We start from the raw sequence: 22,172 nt of genomic DNA, 5'->3' as shown, positions 1-22,172 counted from the left end.
TAAGAATATGTTTGATAGTTAAAATTGTATCACAGTGCTTGATTTCATAATGTGCGGCGTTTTTGCCAGAGGTGCTTCTCATGCTTCCACCACAGTGTGACTAGTGCGCGTGACACGTTTTTCGTGATGGATCGATATCTCAAGTTCTAGTGAATCAATTTACAAAATTCAAATGATATTTGTTTGAATTTCAAACTACATTAGAAAAACACAATAAACAAAAACAAAAAAAAAAAAAAAAAATGTGTGTACCTTGTACGCATGAAAGATGTTTTATTTTATGTGAAAACATCCTTGGCTTGGAAGAGGTTAACAAAATATAAGCCAAAGGCCTAATTACCCATTTGATTGTAGCCATTTGTTCAAATCATATGACATCACAATCCTGCAGTTACTACTGCAGGAAGTACAATTGCAAAAATACAATATTTGTCATATGACTGCAAGAATACAAATAATTTGTATTCTTGTGAACAATTATTTTTTTTGTCTCACATTTCCATTACATTCTATTGTTAGGTGCCACTATAGATGTTTTCACATCAATAATTTTCTAAAATAAAATTTGAGTGTTCAACAATGCTGAAGTCAAGCGCAGAGCATTCTCGAGGGTATCGAGCAAGGATGAAATCAACAAAATCTAAGGTTGCAAGTATCGGGTACCAAAATCAATGCTGTTTTCCAGAGACATTTATATACATTGCAATTGTAAGTACACACCTCTTACTTTAGTAATCATAAATCCATTGTAGGTGCCCCCAAGGGTGTTTCACATAAAACCACCTACCGCGTGTGCTTGACACAGACATTTTTTTTTTTTTTTTTTTTATTATTCGTTTCTTTAGTAGTTTTTGTTAATCCCATATCTGTACCTCCTAATTTGTTATTAGGAGGTACAGATATGGGAGTGGCAGATAAACCCTGTTGTGTGGGGTTTTGTGAGCTTTGCAGGTAACATGTGATGGGAGTGAATGACTCTTTTGGTGGGACAGCCATTTCTGTTTGAGTTGAACATCTCACTGCTACCCTCTGAGCATATGTAGGTTTGTTTGTATTTAAAGGTTTCAGTTTTTCTTGCCTCCTGATATATGTTCAGCTTATGCACTGGATAGTTAATATAGCCAGCTTTGATCTCATTAGGAGACACTGGTGAATTAAACATCAGGATGATGTTTCTAGGAGGGAACAAGATTTCCACCCTATGCACAAATATTTGTTTCGCAGCTGTCACTCTTTGAGGTTTTAATTCAGAACAGATTTCCTCTTCAGATACTTTAAGGAGATGACACCACAGGATGAATTCAGTGTTCTTGGAGGAGGGTGACTATGATCTACATTCTTCCTATACATGTGGAGCTGTTCTGAATGCGTGTCACTTCTGGTCTCCACAAGGATGTAGAAAAAGCAAAGCCATTTGACCGATTTGGGAGATCCTGCCTACCCTTCCAAAGCCCCCCTCTGGACTTAGAAGCTTGGAATTTTTCCTATAGAGCGTATGTTTCTTCTGTTTTCTGAAGTGACATTATTACTAGCTATATTGTGCAATGAAGCCTTAGACTTATGCTGCACCAGCCAAAAAAAAATTCATTCCTGAGTTACCGAGAGAGAGAGAGAGAAAAGTAGAAGGAAATCACCAAGAAAGATGATATCCAGCTCAGGACTATGGGAGTGCCAAGCCCATACTCACCAGATGTGAGCCCCTGGGGATTATTAGTCATTTTTGCTGAGGTGACACTAGTAGGGTCAACATCCCATTTTTCTGGTAGGGATCATGTTTTGAGCCCCAGAAGAAAAGTTTAGACTATTAGGAGTCATCTTATTTATTTTTGTTCAGCACCCAAGCCCTCCACACCCACTACAGAGCCAATCCAGTCAGCAATAAAGGCACTTGGGAGTGGGATGCCAGGGCTACCCATACTGTCATAAGCCTGAATCTGTTCACCAGACCACGACAATAGAGACATGGCATTGACATGGTTGACCCTTGTAGGCAAACCCACTAGCCAACTGATGATTAGCAAGCAAGCCATCCTAGGACCACCCATCTATCGAGGCAGGGGCTAAAGTGACGTGTTGAAACTAAACCCCTCCCCCAACCACCAAGATCTCATTTGTGAGTTTTCCACAGGATGCAGCACATAGCAAACACATCAGATTGCTATGGTGGTACTTTTTTTTTTTTTTATGTGAACCCCAAACACGACAGGTATTAGAACCTATAGTACTTAGTACCGTGCTTGGGTTGGAGGTTGAGAAGACGAAAGAAGATATTTGTTGACATTGGACTTGAACTTCTGTAGATTGTAATTTTCAGGAAATTATGAATGAAGGAAGGTTGTTCCAGAAAACGGCAGTTGAATGAATAAATGAGGAAGATGAAAAGTTGGTTCTGTGGGTTTGAAGTTTGATAGTAAATGGATGTTGGCTGGTGGCGGCACGTGTTCGGACTGTTTTGAAAGAGAGAGCGGGAATTATAGAAGCCGATTCAGAAGAACAGTGCCCATGGAAGTATCTGTAGAAGAGGCATGCAGCAGAAACAGTACGTCTATGAGAAAGAAGAATTCTTTATTATATACAGAAAGCACATTGCTGTATACAACTCCCTTCACGGCTACAAGCCAGGGGTTTACATAAAAGAAATCATATAATACAATAAACACAAAAATAAAGAAAAAAAAAGAGCATTATGACTCCTGAAAAGTTTGTACACTGAGATGATGGATTAAGGGCAGTGATGAATAGGTCTCCGGGAGCAGGGTCTACTGTCCTCTAACGTGGTCCTGGGAAGAAAGTCGACCGAGTACTTTCTGCCTATATTCCTTGTCGACTGCGAATTTGTAGAGGTCGCCGTCCAAGGACTATGTCTTGCAGCATTTGCACGGGTAGGAACCGCTCAGTTAGCTTTAACCGGTTTGGAATGGCCTGCAGGATTGGATTAGCCCTAAGGCTTGGGACCGGGATCCTCCATCCACAGTTAGCCCAGAAATCTGGCACTGAAATAATGCCGACCATCATTTTGATGGCAAAGACGAGTCTTCTCTCGTGAATGATGGCAGGAAGACGTCTCATGTGGAGAGCTGCCGCCATCTGGGTGGTCCTTGGTGTAGAGGGAAGCCGAAATTTCCATATGGCGAGTAGAGAGACTCTGTTAGAGATGAATCATTAATTAACCTAACTGCCCTCTTCTGAATGGAATCAAGAAGCCTGAGAGAGGTTTTGGGGGCACCACCCCCAGATGTGGGAACAATATTCCATGGCAGGGCAGATTTGCGATTTATACAGAGTGAGCAGCTGTTTGGAAGAAAAGTAACGCCGAGAGCGAAAGAGAAATCAACTTTTTTAGATGCAGAGGAAGCAATATTTGTAATGTGCTTGTGCCAAGAGAGAGATTAGAAGTCAGGGTAATCCCCAAAGGAGATATATTATTTTGCATAGAAATCGGAGTGTCACTAAAGATAAGCATAAGAGCAGAAGAATCCTTTTTTGCGAGATATAAGACAAGACTGAGTTTTAGAAGGGTTGAAATCAACTAAGTTGTCTTTGCGCCACTGGAGAATTACTTGAAGATCGGCATTTAAGGAATTGGTAGCAGATTTTCGAGAAGTTGAAGCTGATTGAGCAGGACAAGGTTTCTCAAAATGGAAAGTGGAATGCAATGTGCTATCATCGGCAAAACTACGGATAGGATTTCCAGTCAATGGAAGAAGGTCATTAATATACAAGAGGAAAAGAGTGGGGGGAAAGAACTGAAGCTTGGGGGACACCGGCATTAGTGGAGAAGTTAGAAGTCAGAGAGCCATCTACCATCACCCTCAGTGTGCAATCAGAGAGAAAACTGGATAGCCAATTACTAAAAACAGTTGGCAAACCATAAGATGGAAGCTTGTTTAGAAGACATTTATGCCAAACACGATCAAAAGCCTTTGAGATATCAAGAGTAACTACTTGTGTTTCACCGAACCTTTCCATTGAATTAGTCCATAAATGGGTAACATAAGCCAGAATATTACCAGTGGATCGACACTGACGGAATCCATACTGACGATCGTTGATCAGACGGAAGGTTTCAGTTAAAGAGTTGGCAGTTAATTGATTTCTCCATTACTTTAGAAAGAGTAGAAGTAATTGCAATGGGACGATAATTGGATGGGAGGGATTTGTCACCCTTCTTAGGAACTGGCTGGATAAGAGCAAATTTCCAAGCAGAAGGAAAAACACCTTTGGAATAAGAAAGTGACAAAAGGCAGCAAAGAATAGGATTAAGTTCACGAGCAGGTTTTGAGAACAAGTGGAGAAATAGCATCAGGACCTGGAGCTTTCTTAGCATCAAGATTCATCAAAATCCTTCTGATATCCTTTTGACAGAAGACCACAGGAGGCAGTGAATGGAGCGTGTTGGGAATGGTGGGAGGTGTTTTACCAAGATCATTAATACACGAGCTTGAAGAAAAATGGAATGCTAGCAGGTCAGCTTTATCCTTGGCTGAAGTGACAACAGAACCATCTGGTTTGGACAGAGGTGGGAGCAGAGATGGGCAAAAGTTGCGGCCAATAGCTTTGGCAAGAGACCAGAATGCTCGGCTACCATTAGGGCAAGAAGCAAGTTTTCTACGCTTAGCCTGTTCAAACTCTAGTTTGGACTGATTAATAAACTGCTTTACAATTGTTGAGAGCTTTGGTGTAGGCAGAAAATGAAACTGAAGAATTAGAAACAAGCCAATTACGATATGCAACATTCTTCTCTTGAACAGCCTTAGCATATTCATTGGAAAACCAAGGTTTAGATAAAGGAAGAGATTTTAAAGTGGAGTGTGGGATAAAGGATTCCATTCCTGCAAGAATAATTTCACTGACATGATCTGAGCAAACGTTGACATCAGAAGTTTTGAAACAGTAATCCGACCAAGGGAAGAAAGAAAAGAAGTCTCGCAGGTCATCCCATTTTGCATTCTTGTAATGCCAAACAATATGAGGTTGGGAATAGCCATGTGATAAAGGTTCCATTGGAGAAGAGACAGTCACCAAGTTGTGATCTGAAATGCCTAAAGGACCTGTCACGTCGACCGTGTACTTAGAAGGGTTGTTTGTGAGAAAAAGATCAAGCGTAATAATTAGGATTGTCCGGTATTCTTGTAGGTAAATGAACAATCTGTGCTAGGTCATTAGTAATTGCAAAAGCCTCAGCATCTCGACCTGCTGGGTCGGTGTGACTAGAAAACGGAAGCCAGCTGGAGTTGTGAACATTAAAATCACCAAGGAAAATTACCTCACTGTTAGGAAAGTTGGACTGGAGAAAGTCAAGTTGCAAAGAGAGGAAGTCAAAGAGCTCCAAGTGATTAGTGGAGTTGGGAGAACGGTAGCGACAACAGATGAATTTGACACAATGAGGTAGAGAGATTTTGAGCCAGAGAAGATCAAAGAGAGGAGATTCCAAATTGCCAATTCTCTGACAGAGAATATCAGAACGGACATATGCACAAGTACCACCTTTGAGGTGAAAGAAATCGTACAGCGAATAATTTGGGCATCTGAGATGAGCAGTAGTTGAATCAACCGATAACTGAGATTCTGTCAGAAAAAGTACATGGGGTTTGGCAGACTGCAAGTGGAAATGGACATTGTTGAAATTAGAATTGAGACCACGTATATTTGTGAAATGAATTAGGAAGTGCTTGGGAGGTTTATATCTTTTCGCAGATAAGCTTGCTCTATTAGTTTGACAATTCATGGTGTATTCAATAGTAAGAAAAAGTGGATGGGACATGCTGTGTGAAGTAATGAAATTTTTGGATATGGCGTACACGTGGTAAGAATATACCCAGATCCTTGACATAACGTGGCCTCGACAATGCTCCCCGCATACACACTACTCAGACTCCCTCCAGTCACTATCTGGCAGAGTAGAGGTAGCAAGATTATACACTAACTGATCCGGAAGCCTCCTAGAGAGTTACCAATAGGTTCGGTCCATTGTACTAACTAGCGGCCGGCCTGCGAACACCGTTTTAGAGCTGTACCCTCGAAATGTAAGGAATATTGGATCTCGCCACGACGTTCATCATAACCTCAAAAGTCATCAATCATACTGCATGATGGAAGAGATAGGGAAGGGTTGACCGGAACTTAGCTCTAGAGACTAAACATGGGTTCCGCCACTTCAAGCCTCCAATATGCAAAGTGGTGGTATTTCACCAGTTGATGAGAGTCATCTACCACCTAGTACTGCCTGGTAACATAGAGGGGCGGCGTTCCTATATGTGGTGTGGGCGGCACACCTCGACCCCTGCTTACGTTGGTGGTCACACCTGGGTGGTCACCCACCATGTACTTGTGCATGGAGGTTATACCCAGGATTACTAACAGTCCCACCATCGTGAAGGTGCAAGCACCATCCTAGGACCACCCATCTATCGAGGCAGGGGTGACGTGTGACGTGTTGAAACTAAACCCTTCCCCCAACCACCAAGATCCCCTTTGTGAGTTTTCCACAGGATGCAGCACATAGCAATCTGATGTGTTTGCTATGGTGGTACCTTGGAACCTGAGCTGTGGATCCCAGTGATGAAGTCCAGCAGCATCACTGGGAGGTGGTCCCTTCACCACGTAAAGGTACCCACCATCAAATTCTGCATAAAGATTTATGGAAAACAAAAGGCTGTGCAAAATTTGTGCTGCACAGCTTCACGAATGAGCAGAAGCTGACTGATCCTGGGTGAGTCATTCCAGGACCACCCCTCTTGTAGAAGCAGGGGCCAAAGTGGTGTGTTGAATTTGGGTCCCTCAGCCACCGAGATCCCCTTTCCATGGGTCACAGTGCATTGCAAACATGCCAGATTTGTAGGGTTGTAGCCTAAAACCTAGATCATGGACACTGGATTGCAGTGATATTAATCTGGAGAACCAGCAGCATCACTAGAAGATTTTCTCATCATGTACAGGTGCCCACATCAAAGGGAGGTTAGAAAGATCAGCACACAGCAGAATTTGATGGGGTGATTTTAAGAAGTGATTCAGTAATTCATTAAATCAATTTAACATGAAATAACAAGGATATAGATATATTCAAACAATCAGATAAAGATAATTGTATAAGCAATAATAAATAATATGATATTCATGTAGATTGGCTGAATAAGTACGCAAGTGGTATAGTCAGTTTCGTCATCGCTATTGCTTTTGAAATGAAGACAGCGTTGCCCGAATTGTTTTTTATTTTAACGTATTCTTTCATATAGTATTGTTAACTAATTACGAGGGGTTTACGAAAAGTAAGGTAACACATTTTTTCTCCGATGATGTTTAATAATACAAAGTTGAAATTTCATGTAATTGGTCTAATCACAAAAATTGAATATATTAGAGAAAAACTGAAAACAGCATCCAAAGATCTATCTAGTCCACAATGTATTTTCTGATGAAAATTATTTATCATCTTGTGTAAGCAAAAATATTTTCAGTAAATATGGCAAATAGGTTTAAATATATTAGCACTGTAAATCTTGGTATATTTTCTTATGTACCTCACATATGTCTTATGAAATGTTACTTTATATTTTTTATCATCTTACTGAAGGAAGGATATTGTGAATTAATATTGCACCATACAAAAAAATATAATAAATTCTACAGGTAACAACACAGAGTAGTACAATATATATACTATTCCTCACGTTTCCCATATTTTAAGTAACAAACTAGTAACCTGGCACTCAATTCATTAATGAAATAAGCAAGAATTCACATAATTTATTAAAATTGTTGACTTTACTACAGGTTGTAGTTTCACTATATATATATATATATATATATATATATATATATATATATATATTTTTTTTTTTTTTTTTGTAAAGAGAAAAAAAAATCTGTTTTGACAGAGGGACAAAGACATGCAAGACCAAAAACATGGTTGCCACTGTAAATCCAGATATAATATACACACAAGATAAAACTGGTGTGAAATGGTATATGGAACATAAAACTTAACTAAATGTGCTTACTCTCCCTGTGGCTGAAATCCTTCCATGAATGCCACCTTGATTTATAGGCTTTCCTGTTACACAAGCATGGGAATTGAGGTCAGTATGACCTAAAAATAAAAATTAAGATAAATTCAGGTTTCTTAAAGGCAGAGAGTCACTATTTTGATTTTAACATGGAGAATGGGGAATTAGTATTTCTGCAATGAATATTACAGAAATACTAATTCGCCATTTTTTTCACCATCATAATTTCATGTGAACAGCAAGCAAACAAATCTTTGTTTGCTTGCTATTCACATGAAAATATTTTTTAGTGAAAGCAGGATGTAGTCATTTATGTTACTGAAGAAGTTAGGCCCACTGGCCATTAGCCCATATGGGAAGGGGTTCCTATTAAGTGCTGTGCCTTCTCTCATTCTTTTGGGTTTTTTTTTTTTTTTTTCTTTTCCTATTTTGCACTCAGAAGCAACTCTACTCACTAAATGCTTACAAAAGTAATTTTTTTTTTTTTTTTTTTTACATTACTCTATTAAAAATTCAAGATATCTCTGGTGAATAGATTCAGAATGACCCTAATCAACAAGACTGCAAGTAGGTAAGCTCAAATTACTTATACTTACTTGATAGAACAAAACACAGAATTACCTTACTCTTAAAGTTCATAACAACATATTTAAATTGTAATTAAGGTCAAAACTTGCAAAATTCTATAAAATACTGATTACTATATTACAATAATATAGTAATCAGAATATATAGAATTTTACAGTAATAGTGATTACTATATTAAATAATATAGTAATCAAAGCACAATTCAAAAATAAAACTTGGAGCAACCTAACCATGAAATTACACTGAATTTATGAATAATGTCAGCATCTTGCAACATGTTACTGGTTGTGAAATATGATACTCATTGACACATCCATCCTATTTAGCAGTCACATTTCACAGTTAACTTTTTTACTCTAAAACAATTTCCTAATTACAGATTAAAAAATTATCATCTGCAATAAAATTAATGGTAGTATTAGTAAAATGATGAAACAAACTAAACTTACACAAAATCACCCATAAAAAATATATATATATTTAAACAAATGGCACATCTAAAAACTTTAACCTGGCACCTGCCACAATGCACCTAACAAGTGTCTCTTAAAAAAAATAATTGGTGCACATTTTAACTGTGCAATTAATGATTAAAAATCTCAGTTTTTCCCTACCTTAATAAATACAGTCAAACTTTTGTTTGAGATGGTTCGTAAATGAACTATCGTTTACTTTTGGAATTATGACTGCATAGCACACTTATCAGGCAGTTGACTATTTACCATTTTTAACTTTCACTTTAACACGCAGTTTTGCAACCAATTGCTCACATATGTTGTTTGAAATTGGCTTGTAAGATGATATATGGCAGAAGCATCTGCTATAGAAAGTAATTTCTTTGTTTTATATTCAATGGTCATTGAATTCAAAATTATGTTTTATGACTCAATTATTATGCTTGTGGATTTATCATGAAAGGAACTTTGTGTGTGTGTGTGTGTGTGTTCAACGCAAAGAGCATAAGGATACGAGGCACAAACTCAGCATCAGTATGAGCCTTTATGAGAGCTTGAAGAACTGGGTGGATACCCTCAAAGGATTTAAATTAGCTCTCCCATCACGCTCTCAGCTCCCACTTCAATGCCAGAGTTGCACTTGAGCATTAGGGAACAGAGCAGTGACCCACAAGGCAGAATGCACTGGTCCCACAGGAACTAGTTATTGTTCATGACCCTATTATTAGGGAAATGGAAAATATATTGTGTAAAAAGGATAGGTAAAAGAGAACCAGAGTATGTCTCCCCAGTGGCAAAAGTTGATGATGTAGAGTAAATATCTTTTAAGGGTACAAAAGGTGATACTGTTGTATATGTTGGCACTAATGACATTAAAAGTAGGAGATCTACAGGCTTACTTAACAAGTACAAGGCAATGTTGAAAAAAAGTCATGAGTTAGGGTTAAATTTGAGTGTCTGGAATTCTGCCCAGACACGATAGGTGGAAGTATATGTTGACAGCCTTGTCAATCAATTTGGTCTTGGAGAGATTGTGCAAGGCTCATGGGTTAGAATTTTTCTCTCGATGTGGTCTGTATTTGTACAGGGATGGAATGCACTTAAATAAAAATTGTGCAGGAATACAACAGCTGTAGGCAGAGGTGAAAGTGATTCTTGAACTGCTTCTATTGGAACATACAGCAGCCTGGAATGTAAGGTACCAGGAACTTCAAAGCCTGTTGTGAATCATCAGCCTGGCTATTCAAAAAAATATATATATTTTCCTACCAGATCTCAGAGTAGTGAACAAAACGCTATGAAAGTTCCCACAGAAATTGTTGATTCTAAAACACACACACACACACACACACACACACACACACACACACACACACACACACACACACACACACACACAGTCATAAATTATTTTTTACAGAAAAGCTTTTCCATCAATTCAGGTAATTAATGATGGGGATCAAAAATGAATATCATACTGGAGGAATACTAAAATTCTAACAGATATTTAGAATTCATGTTTTACAAAATTTATAAGTTTTTGCATATAGAATATACCATGCACGCAGCTAGAGATTAAATTCAAAAACTACAAACTTCCACAACTCCAGGTTGAATTTTATACCAACAATGAATTACTATCCGGCTGGTTACAAATATCCATACATCTGTTCGTAATAATCCTTTTCCAATTTAAATTTAAGTAGACTTCTGTGTATAATTCTAGAAAGAATACGAATTCCATCAGCATTTAGTTTACTCAGCCCACTTAAAACCTTAAATACTTCAATTAAGTCTCCTAGCAGATGCCTAGTGACCAGATGTTGCAATTAACAGAATTCAAATTTCATCTTTATGTGTAGGAAGAAATTTCATTTACTGAATTCAGTATCTTTCGTCGTAAGAGTACCTGTGATGCCCTTCCTAAAATGAGGATTCTCAACCTTTATAGCTGTATTTAAGATGAGGGATTAGATCACGTGTCGAAGCAGACAATTTTTTTTCCCTTTATTTATTTAAATTATCTTGTAACTTCAATTTCTTAAATCTTTAAAATATAATCTTTACCTTTTATAAGTACAGTTTGCTGACAATGCTAGTAGAAGCTGCTCGTGTTCACAGCCGCAAAGTCGACTTTTTTTTATTTAATGATTTGAAATTGTTTTCTTTTAACTTTTCATTTAAATTTATTAGTATAGTATTTTTTGATTAATTTGGTGCATTTATTCGTTACTCAGCCTTGTAACTGCAAAAAAAAATCACAGTCGATTCTGCCGATATTGTATCGACAGAAGCATATGAATCTGCTGCCATTGTTCTTCGTATCAGTATAGCAGATACTGGAAGTTTCTACGTAACTTGTAGCAGTGTAAACAGTGTCAGCAGAGGATTATAAACTATAAATTATAGCACTGCTTACATCTTTTAATAAGTTAACTTGTCATGTAGACATAATGTACAACAATCATAATATTAGTAGTGTTTTAGGAATCGGTGTTTTGGCATAGATAGCTGCCGTGAGAGTTCAAACCATATGGGTGGCAATACATAGTTAAATTTATTATCTATTACAAATCCTTCGCTTTTACAAATGTAACTTTTAACGTAATACATATAACCACTTAGATTTTATAAACATAATGTTATAACTTAGTACACATTACTTAAACTTGATAGGAGACACAAAATTAATATAACATAATTCAGAATGAGATAAAACTCTATACTGAAATATATATGTAGTGTTATTACTACATTGGGATAGAAGTTTAGTGTAATTTTTTTAATTGTATATATTATATACAATAAAATTTATTTTGAATTTATTTAAATTTATATTTGAATTGTATTAAAACTGAATTGAAATCATGCCTCAGACCAGAGCAGCAAAGCAAAATGCTGAAGGTAGTGGGAGTGCTGTGGCTCAGGGGAGAACTGAGGGGGGGGGGGGGTTGTCCTCTGAATCACAGCCTTTTCAAATGTACTGCTTGTTTGATGTTTGTGGAGCAATCAGGAATGAGACATGATATCTTTTAAGGGCACAAAAGGTGATATAGCTGTACACGTTGGCACTAATGATATTAAGAGTAGAAGACCGGCGGTATTACTTAACAAGTACAGGTCACTGTTGAAAAAAAAACCGTGAAATAGGGTTGAATTTGAAAGTGTCTGCAATTCTACCCAGACACGATAGGAGGGAGTATATGATGAGAGCCCTGTCGATCAATTTGGCCCTGGAAATATTGTACAAGGCTCAAGGGGTAGAATTTTTTGCAGCCTGGTCTCTACTTGTTAACACGAGAGACTGCTTCTACAGGGATGGGATACACTTAAATAGAAAGGGTACAAGTATGCTTGCTGATGCCATCAAGGCAGTGTTAGGTGGGTCAGAAAACTGCTAGATTGGGGGAATACAAGGACTAATAGATTAACAGTAGCCACTGGCGGATGTGAAAGTGATTTTTGCACTGCATCTATTGGAATGAGCAGCAGCTTGGAAAATAAGATGCAGGATATTTCAGAGACTGATGGGAGTCATTCCAATACAAGTAAACACATGGGTTGTGTTAGGGTAGCTAAGAAAACGAACAGGTGCATGTATACTTCCATGTACACCAATGCTAGGAGTTTGGTAAATAAATTTTATGAATTTGAGGTATTGCTCACAGCATCAAAGACGGATATTGTTGGGATATCAGAGACGTGGTGTCACATAGATATAAGTAATGCAGAACTGGAATTTGGGGAGTACAATGTCTACAGAAAGGATAGACAGGATAGGAAGGGAGGAGGGTTATGCTATTAGTTAAGAAACACAAAATCCAAGGAAGTGAAGCCAGTCGACATCGCTGGACAGTGCAGTGTCAAGTCACTTTGGTGTGACATAAGCATTGGGAGATCAAAATTGAGTAGGAGTGTGCTATAAGCCTAATGACTCTGATGAGTATAATAAGAAACTGTACAGGGAAATAGAGTGGGCCAGTAAATCAGAAAGTCTTATAATGGGGGATTTTAATTTCCCAGATATTGACTGGAATTTGTGGATTGGTCACTCACACGCTAGCAAGGCTTTTGTGGATTAATTGGACGATTGTTTTCTAAATCAGCACATTCGGGAGGCAACTAGAGGGGGCAATACTCTTCATTTGATTATCAGTAGTGATTCTTCATGCATTAAGAATCTGCAGATAGAGGAACCTCTAGGTGGCAGTAATCACAGAGTGCTGAAGTGGGATTTACTCAAGGAGATAACTAACATTAGGGGTAAAGGGAAGGGTTTTTGCTTTCATAAAGGCGACTGCAACGGTCTGAGACAGAATTTAAATTCTATACCGTGGAACCATCTGATGATGTTACCAACAGCAAACTCAAAATGGGAAGCATTCAAAGAACTTATCTTGGAAGCTCCTAGGCTTTACATACCAACTAAGAAATATTGTTCAAGGTTCAGGCCTAAGTGGATGTCAGATGAACTAATGAGACATATGGCAGAGAAGAAAAATGCATGGGATACATTTAAATTAACATGTGACACAGAAGCCTATGATAGATATAAGTTGATCTGTAACCAAGTTACAAAGGAGGTTAAGGCAGGCGAAGGCAGATTACGAGAAATCTTTGGCAAGGGATGTAAAGAAAAACAGCAAGGAGTTCTTTACTTATGTAAACTCTAGAAGGAAGGGGATGAATCAGATTGGTCCACTTGATATCGATGGTTCAACTGTTGATGATCCTGCTCAGGCAGCTAACAAACTAAATCAATATTATGCATCTACATTCACACATGAGGAGTTATTAAGGAAGGGGAATGCCATAGATGAAGTAAACACTGGCAGTGAGCTAGATGATCTTTTAATAATTGAGAGTAAAGTGGAGAAGAAATTGTTAAAGATAAATATAAGAAAGGCACCTGAGGTGGATGGGATCTATGCAGTTATATTAAAGGAGGCAACAAAGGAAGTAAGCAATCCATTGGCCATAATTATGAGAGCTTCCTTGGACTCAGGGCAGGTACCCACAGAGTGGAGATGTGCAAATGTAACCCCAATTCACAAAGGAGGATCAAAGGCTGACACAAGTAATTATAGACCTGTGAGTTTAACTTCTGTTCCAGGAAAATTAATGGAGTCACTGGTTAAAGAAGCACTGCAGGATCACCTTGACAAGAATTCAGTTATAGCTCAGACACAGCATGGTTTTGTTAAGTGAAGGTCTTGCCTGACCAATTTGATTGGATACTACAATGTAGTCACAAAAGAATTGGATGCAGGGAATAACTTTGATATTATATATTTGGATCTTAGAAAGGCTTTTGATACTGTTGCACATGGAAGACTGCTGCACAAATTGGAACAGTGTGGCATTGATGGCAAATTGTTGCTATGGATAAAGGGAAGGTTGAGTTGCAGAAGACAGAGTGGTAATTAATGGACACTGCTCATCGTGGACTAATGTTATTAGTGGAGTCCCTCTGGATTCAGTGTTGGGTCCATTGTTGTTTTCTGTATTTATAAATAATATTGCTGATGGTATATCAAGCTTAATGTCCAAGTTTGCAGACAATACAAAGGTTGGCAGGGTTGTTAAGGACGCTACTGACCCTATGCTGCTGCTGCAACAGGATCTGGAAAGGTTGAGCAGACAGGCTGAGAGGTGGCACATGAAGTTTAACATTGACAAATTTAAACTAGTACATATGGGAAACAGCAACCCCACAGCAACATATCAACTCTGTGGTACTACACTGACAGGGGTAGAGAATGAGAAGGACCTGGGGGTAATTGTGCAAGCAGATATGAAGTTCTCTGAGCAGTGCAGACAGACTGCAAGAGTAGCTCATGGTGTCTTATCAATGATATACAGGAATTTTTCTAGCAGGGATAGGGAGGTGATTATTTTTTATTATTATTTTTTTTTATGTGAACCCCAAACACAACAGGTATTAGAACCTATAGTACTTAGTACCGTGCTTGGGTTGGAGGTTGAGAACATGAAAGAAGATATTTGTTGACATTGGACTTGAACTTCTGTAGATTGTAATTTTCAGGAAATACGTATGAAGGAAGGTTGTTCCAGAAAACGGCAGTTGAATGAATAAATGAGGAAGATGAAAAGTTGGTTCTGTGGGTTTGAATTGGACAGCAAATGGAAGTTGGCTGGTGGCGGTACGTGCTCGGACTGTTTTGAAAGAGAGAGAGCAGGAATTATAGAAGCCAATTCGGAAGAACAGTGCCCATGGAAGTATCTGTAGAAGAGGCATGCAGCAGAAACTGTACATCAATGAGAAAGCGAATGGAGAGACTCTGTTAGAGATGAATCATTAATTAACCTAACTGCCCTCTTCTGAATGGAATCAAGAAGCCTGAGAGAGGTTTTGGGGGCACCACCCCAGATGTGGGAACAATATTCCATGGCAGGGCAGATTTACGACTTACAGAGTGAGCAGCTGTTTGGAAGAAAAGTAACGCCGAGAGCGAAAGAGAAATCCAAGTTTTTTAGATGCAGAGGAAGCAATATTTGTAATGTGCTTGTGCCAAGTGAGATTAGAAGTCAGGGTAATCCCCAAAAGAGATATCATTTTGCCTAGAAATCAGAGTGTCCCTAAAGATAAGCATAGGAGCAGAAGAATCCTTTTTGAGAGATATAAGACAAGACTGAGTTTTAGAAATCAATTAAGTTGTCTTTGCCCCACTGGAGAAGTACCAGAAGATCGACATTTAAGGAATTGGTAGCAGATTTTCGAGAAGTTGAAGCTGATTGAACAGGACAAGGTTTCTCAAAATGGAAAGTGCAATGCAATGTGCTATCATCGGCAAAACTATGGATAGGATTGCTAGTCAATGGAAGAAGGTCATTAATATACAAGAGGAAAAGAGTGGGGGAAAGAACTGAACCTTGGGGGACACCAGCATTAGTGGAGAAGTTAGAAGTCAGAGAGCCATCTACCATCACCCTCAGTGAGCGATCAGAGAGAAAACTGGATAACCAAATACTAAAAACAGTTGGCAAACCATAAGATGGAAACTTGTTTAAAAGACCTTTATGCCAAACACGATCAAAAGCCTTTGAGATGTCAAGAGCAACTACTTGTATTTCACCGAACTTTTCCATTGAATTAGTCCATAAATGGGTAACATAAGCCAGAATATCAGCAGTGGATCGACACTGACGGAATCCACACTGGCGATCGTTGATCAGACAGAAGGTTTCTAGGTAGTTTAAGAGTTGGCGGTTAATTGATTTCTCCATTACTTTAGAAAGAGTAGAAGTAATTGCAATGGGACGATAACTGGATTGGAGGGATTTGTCACCCTTTTTAGGAACTGGCTGGATATGAGCAAATTTCCAAGCAGAAGGAAAAACACCTTTGGAATAAGAAAGTGAAAAAAGGCACCAAAGAATAGGAGTAAGTTCAGGAGCACAGGTTTTGAGAACAAGTGGAGAAATACCATCAGGACCGGAGCTTTCTTTGCATCAAGATTCATCGAAATCCTTCTGATAACCTTTTGACGGAAGACCACAGGAAGCATTGAATGGAGCGTGTTGGGAATGGTGGGAGGTGTTTTACCAAGATCATTAACACATGAGCTGGAAGAAAAATGGGATGCTAGCAGGTCAGCTTTATCCTTGGCTGAAGTGACAACAGAACCATCTGGTTTGGACAGAGGTAGGAGAAGAGATGGGCAAAAGTTGCGGCCAATAGCTTTGGCAAGAGACCAGAATGCTCGGCTACTATCAGGGCAAGAAGCAAGTTTTCTAATCTTAGCCTGTTCACACTCTAGTTTGGACTGATTAATAACTGCTTTACAATTGTTGCGAGCTTTGGTGTAGGCAGAAAATGAAACTGAAGAATTAGCAACAAGCCAATTGCGATATGCAACATTCTTCTCTTGAACAGCCTTAGCACATTTATTGGAAAACCAAGGTTTAGATAAAGAACGAGATTTTAAAGTGTAGTGTGGGATAAAGGATTCCATTCCTGCAAGAATAATTTCACTGACACGATCTGAGCAAAGGATGACATCAGAAGTTTTGTAACAGTAATCCGACCAAGGAAAATTATTGTTTGTTATTTATTTGGTTTTTAGGAGCATTAGCAACTAAGGCCATATTGCTCCGGGATATGCGGTGGTCATTCCCTGACCTTTCCGCATCCTCCATATTTGGTGGTGACGGGCTCGAACCCCGGTCTAATCAAGAAGCATGTGCTCCGCACTGCTGCTCCTTCCCACCTGGCTACGGAGGTGCCTCCAAGGAAAAGAAGAAAAGAAGTCTCGCAGGTCATCGCATTTTGCATTCTTGTAATGCCAAACAACACAAGGTTGGGAGTAGCCATGAGATAAAGGTTCCATTGGAGAAGAGACAATTACCAAGTTGTGATCTGAAGTGCCTAAAGGACCTCTCACTTCGACCGTGTACTTAGAAGGGTTGTTTGTGAGAAAAAGATCAAGTGTATTGGCTGTATGATTAGGATTGTCCAGTATTCTTGTAGGTAAATGAACAATCTGTGCTAGTAATTGCATTAGTAATTGCAAAAGCCTCAGCATCTCGACCTGCTGGTTCGGTGTGACTAGAAAACGGAAGCCAGCTGGAGTTGTGAACATGTCCAGTATTCTTGTAGGTAAATGAACAATCTGTGCTAGTAATTGCATTAGTAATTGCAAAAGCCTCAGCATCTCGCCCTGCTGGTTCGGTGTGACTAGAAAACGGAAGCCAGCTGGAGTTGTGAACATTAAAATCACCAAGGAAAATTACCTCACTGTATAAGGCATTCCCTTGTGTAAGACAATGGTCAGGCCACACCTTGAGTACTGTATACAGGTCTGGAGGCTTCATTTCAAGAAGGATGTAGAGCTGCTGGAACGAGTACAGAGAAGGGCAACAAGGTTAGTGAACGGAACTAAGGGTTGCTCTTACGAAGAAAGGATCAAGTTTTGCAAATTACAGTGTCTGGAGACTAGGCACCAGCGAGGTGATGATAGAGGTGTACAAAGCTTTGAATGGTTTGAGTATGCTCAATGCTGATGGGATACTGCCTCTTGCTCAGAATAATCACCTTAGAGGGCATAAATTCAAATCGAGGAAAGACAGATGTGCAGAAATTTGCCTTTAGCCAGCGGGTAGTTGGTTGGTGGAACAGACTTCCATCCCTTGTTGTGGAAGTTGATAGCCTAAATAAATTTAAGGCTCAGCTGGACAGGTATTTCGAACGAATGGAGGGGTGAAGTGGAAGGGTTTTTCTTTTTTTTTTTTTTGGCTGATGCTGCATAAGCTTGCTTTCTTGTATCATCAGCCTCTACTAATGCTAATGATATTTCGAAGGGGATTGTGTGTGTAAGGAGGAATGTCCTTCTGTGTGTGCTTGATGTAACAAATGTGAGACCTTGAAGAACAGGGTAGATGCCCTCGAAGACTTAAATTGAGGGGCCCATCATGATCACAGCTGCCCACATCAACGACAGAGCTTGCACTTGAACATCAGGAAGCACAGCAGTAATCCCCAAGCCAGAATGTGCTTGTGCTTGTTCCACAGGAACTAGTTGTTATTGGTGACTATTGTCAGGAAAACGGGGAATATATTGTGCAAAATAGGATAGGTGAAACAGGACCGAGATATGTCTGCCAGGGCAAAGGTTGATGACGTTATAGAGCAGATATTATCTTTTAAGGGCACAAAAGGTGATACAGTTGTGGACTCTACTAATGCTAATGATATTTCAAAGGGGATTGTGTGTGTAAGGAGGAATGTCCTTCTGTGTGTGCTTGATGTAACAAATGTGAGACCTTGAAGAACAGGGTAGATGCCCTCGAAGACTTAAATTGAGGGGCCCATCATGATCACAGCTGCCCACATCAACGACAGAGCTTGCACTTGAACATCAGGAAGCACAGCAGTAATCCCCAAGCCAGAATGTGCTTGTTCCACAGGAACTAGTTGTTATTGGTGACTATTGTCAGGAAAACGGGGAATATATTGTGCAAAATAGGATAGGTGAAACAGGACCGAGATATGTCTGCCAGGGCAAAGGTTGATGACGTTATAGAGCAGATATCATCTTTTAAGGGCACAAAAGGTGATACAGTTGTGGACATTGGCCCCAATGATATTATGAGTAGGAGAACAGCGAAATTACTCAGCAAGTACAGGTCAATGTTAAAAAAAAGTCAAGATTGGTTGAATAAGAAGGCGTCTGCAATTCTGCACAATTTTGTAGATAGGAAGGAGTATGTGATCGAGGCTTGGCAATCAATTCGGCCATAGAGAAATTGTGCAAGGCTCATGGGTAGAATTTTTTTCAGCCTGGGCTGTGCTTGTTAACAAGAAAGACTGCTTCTACAGGGATGAGATACACTTAAATAGAAACAGTGCAAGAATATTTGCTGATGCTATCAAGGCAATGTTAGGTGGGTTGCAAAGCTGCTAGCTTCGGGGGGGGGGGGGGGGGAATACACAGACTAACAGTAGCTGCTGAAGGAGGTGAAAGGCACTTCCGTAGCCATGTGGGCAGGAGCAGCAGTGCGTAGCACACGCTTTTTGATTAGAGCAGAGTTCGAGCCCGTAACCACCAAATACGGAGGATGCGGAAAGGTCAGGGAATGACCACCGCATATCCCTGGAGCAATATGGCCTTAGTTCCTAATGCTCCTAAAAGCTAAACAACAAAGGAGGTGAAAGTGATTCTTGCACTGCTTCGATTGGAATGAGCAGCAGCCTGGAAAACAAGGTGCCGGAAATTTCAGAGACTGCTGGGAGTCACAGCGGAACAAGTAAATACATGGGCTGTGTTAGGGAAGCTAAGAATAAGAACAGGTGCATGTATATTTGCTTGTGCACCAATGCTAAGAGTGTAGTAAATAAATTTAATGAATTTGAGGTACTGGTCAAACATCAAAGATATTGTTGGGATATCAGATATGTGGTGTCACACATATAAAGAATGCTGAATTGGAATTTGGGGAGTACAATGTGTACAGAAAGGATAGACAGGATAGGAAGGGAGGAGGGGTTATGCTATTAGTTAAGAAACACAAAATCTGAGGAAGTCCATCTAGTTGACATGGGTGTACAGTGCAGTGCTGAGTCCGTTTGGGGGTGACAAACACACTAGGAAAGCAAAATTGAGAGTAGGAGTGTTATAGGCCTAATGATTCTGATGAGCATAATGAACAGCTGTACAGAGAAATAGAGTGGGCAAATAAATCAGATTGTCTTATAATGGGCAATTTTTAATTGCCCAGATATTGACTAGAACTTGTGGGTTGGTCATTCGTATACTGGCAAGGCTTTTGTAGATTTACTGGATGACTGTTTTCTACAGCAGCATGTTTGGGAGGCAAGCGGAGGGAATAATACTTGTGATTTGATCATCAGTAGTGTTTCCTCATGCATTAAGACTGATGTTGGATTTACTCAAAAGAGGCAAGTACCATCAGGGGTAAAGGGAAAGGCTTATGCTTTCGTTAAGATCACTACGGAGGTCTGAGACAGTTTTTAAAGTCTATACAGTGGGACCAACTGATGATGTTACTAACAGCAAATTCTAAATGGGAATCATTCAAAGAATTAATCTTGGAAGCTACTAGGCTTTTCATACTAACTAAGAAATAGTGTACAAGGTTTAGTTCAAGGTTAATCAGACGAACTAATGAGACATGTGGCAGAGAATAAAAATGCACGAGATTCATATAAATTAACACGTGACACAGAAGCCTATGGAAGATATAAGCTGGTCTGTAATCAATTCAAAAAGGAGGCGGGGCAGGCAAAGGCAGATTACAAGAAATCTTTGGTATATTCAACTCTGGCAGTAAGCTAGATAATCTTGTAATAACTGAGAGTAAAGTGGAGGAGAAATTGTTGAAGATAAACACAAGAAAGGCACCTGGGGTGGATGGAATCTATCCAGTTATATTAAAGGATGCAGCAAAGGAAGTAAGCAAACCCTTAGCCATAATTATGAGAGCTTCCTTGGACTCAGGGGTGGTCCCCATGGAGTGGAGGTGTGCAAATGTGTCACCAAATCACAAAGGGGGCTCAAACGGTGACATAGGTACCTATAGACCTGTTAGTTTAAGTAGTGTTTTGGGGAAAATAATGGAATCTGGTTAAAGAAGCATTGCAGAATCATCTAGACAAGACTGCAGTAATAGTTAAGACACATCATGTGTTTGTTAAAGGGAGGTCTTGTCAGACCAATTTGATTGAATAACTATTATGTGGTCACAAAGGAACTGAATGTCAAAAATAATTATGATATCATATACTTGAATTTCAAGAAAGCTTTTGATACTGTTGCACATGGAAGACTGCTGTACAAATTGGAGAGGTATGGCATTAAGGGTAAGTTGCTAAGTTGGATAAAGGGATGGCTAAGAGCAAGACAACAGTGGTAAACAATGGACACTGCTATTCATGGACAAATGTTATTAGTGGAGTTCCCTATGGTTGGGTGCTGGACCCATTGTTGTGTTGTCTATTCATCAATGATATTGATGAAAGTATATCAGGATTAATGTCCATGTTTGCAGATGATACAAAGGTTGGCAGGGTTGTAAACAACAGTAAAGACAGTATGCTACTCCAACTGGATCTAGATAAGTTGGGAAAATGGGCAGAGAAGTGCCAACTGAAGTTTAACATTGACAAATTCAAAGTACTGCATATAGGTAGCAATAACCCAAAAGAAATGTACCAACTGTGTGGTACTAAACTTAGGGAAGTGGAAAGTGAAAAAAACCTGGGGGTAATTGTGCAGTCAAATATGAAGTTTGCTGAGCAGTGCAGATAGGCTGCCAGAGCAGGTTATGGAGTCTTGCCAATTTTGATATATAGGAATTTTGCTAGCAGGGACAGGAAAGTGATTATCCCATTGTACAAGGAAATGGTCAGGCCATACCTAGAGTACTGTGTACAGGTCTGGAGGCTTAATTTTAGGAAGGATGTAGAGTTGCTAGAAAGAGTACAAAGAAGGGCAGCAATATTGGTTAGGGGAACAAAGGGGTGTCTTACGAATAAAGGCTTAAGTTCTGCAAATTGCAGTGCCTGGAGAGTAAGCACTTGTGAGGTGATCTGATTGAGGAGTATAAAACCTTGAATGGGTTGAGCAAGCTGAATGCTGATTGG

General features: G+C 39.3%; 1 protein-coding gene across 1 annotated transcript in view; it reads right to left on the bottom strand.

Annotated features, from left to right (window-relative positions):
• LOC150081748 (glutamate dehydrogenase, mitochondrial-like) overlaps window positions 1–22,172 on the bottom strand; it is a 535,860-nt gene that overhangs the window by 381,179 nt on the left and 132,509 nt on the right. Inside the window, exon 4 of the mRNA XM_090378851.1 lies at window positions 8,001–8,089. Coding sequence (XP_090234977.1) covers window positions 8,001–8,089 — 89 coding nt within the window. The remainder of the gene's footprint in view (window positions 1–8,000; window positions 8,090–22,172) is intronic.

Source organism: Mastigoproctus giganteus, chromosome 8 (genome assembly GCF_048544385.1).
Source record: "Mastigoproctus giganteus isolate SK-2022 chromosome 8, ASM4854438v1, whole genome shotgun sequence".
NCBI lineage: Eukaryota > Metazoa > Arthropoda > Arachnida > Uropygi > Thelyphonidae > Mastigoproctus > Mastigoproctus giganteus.
Note: the sequence above shows the minus strand (reverse complement) of the source record. Positions and strands in the feature narration are given on the sequence as shown.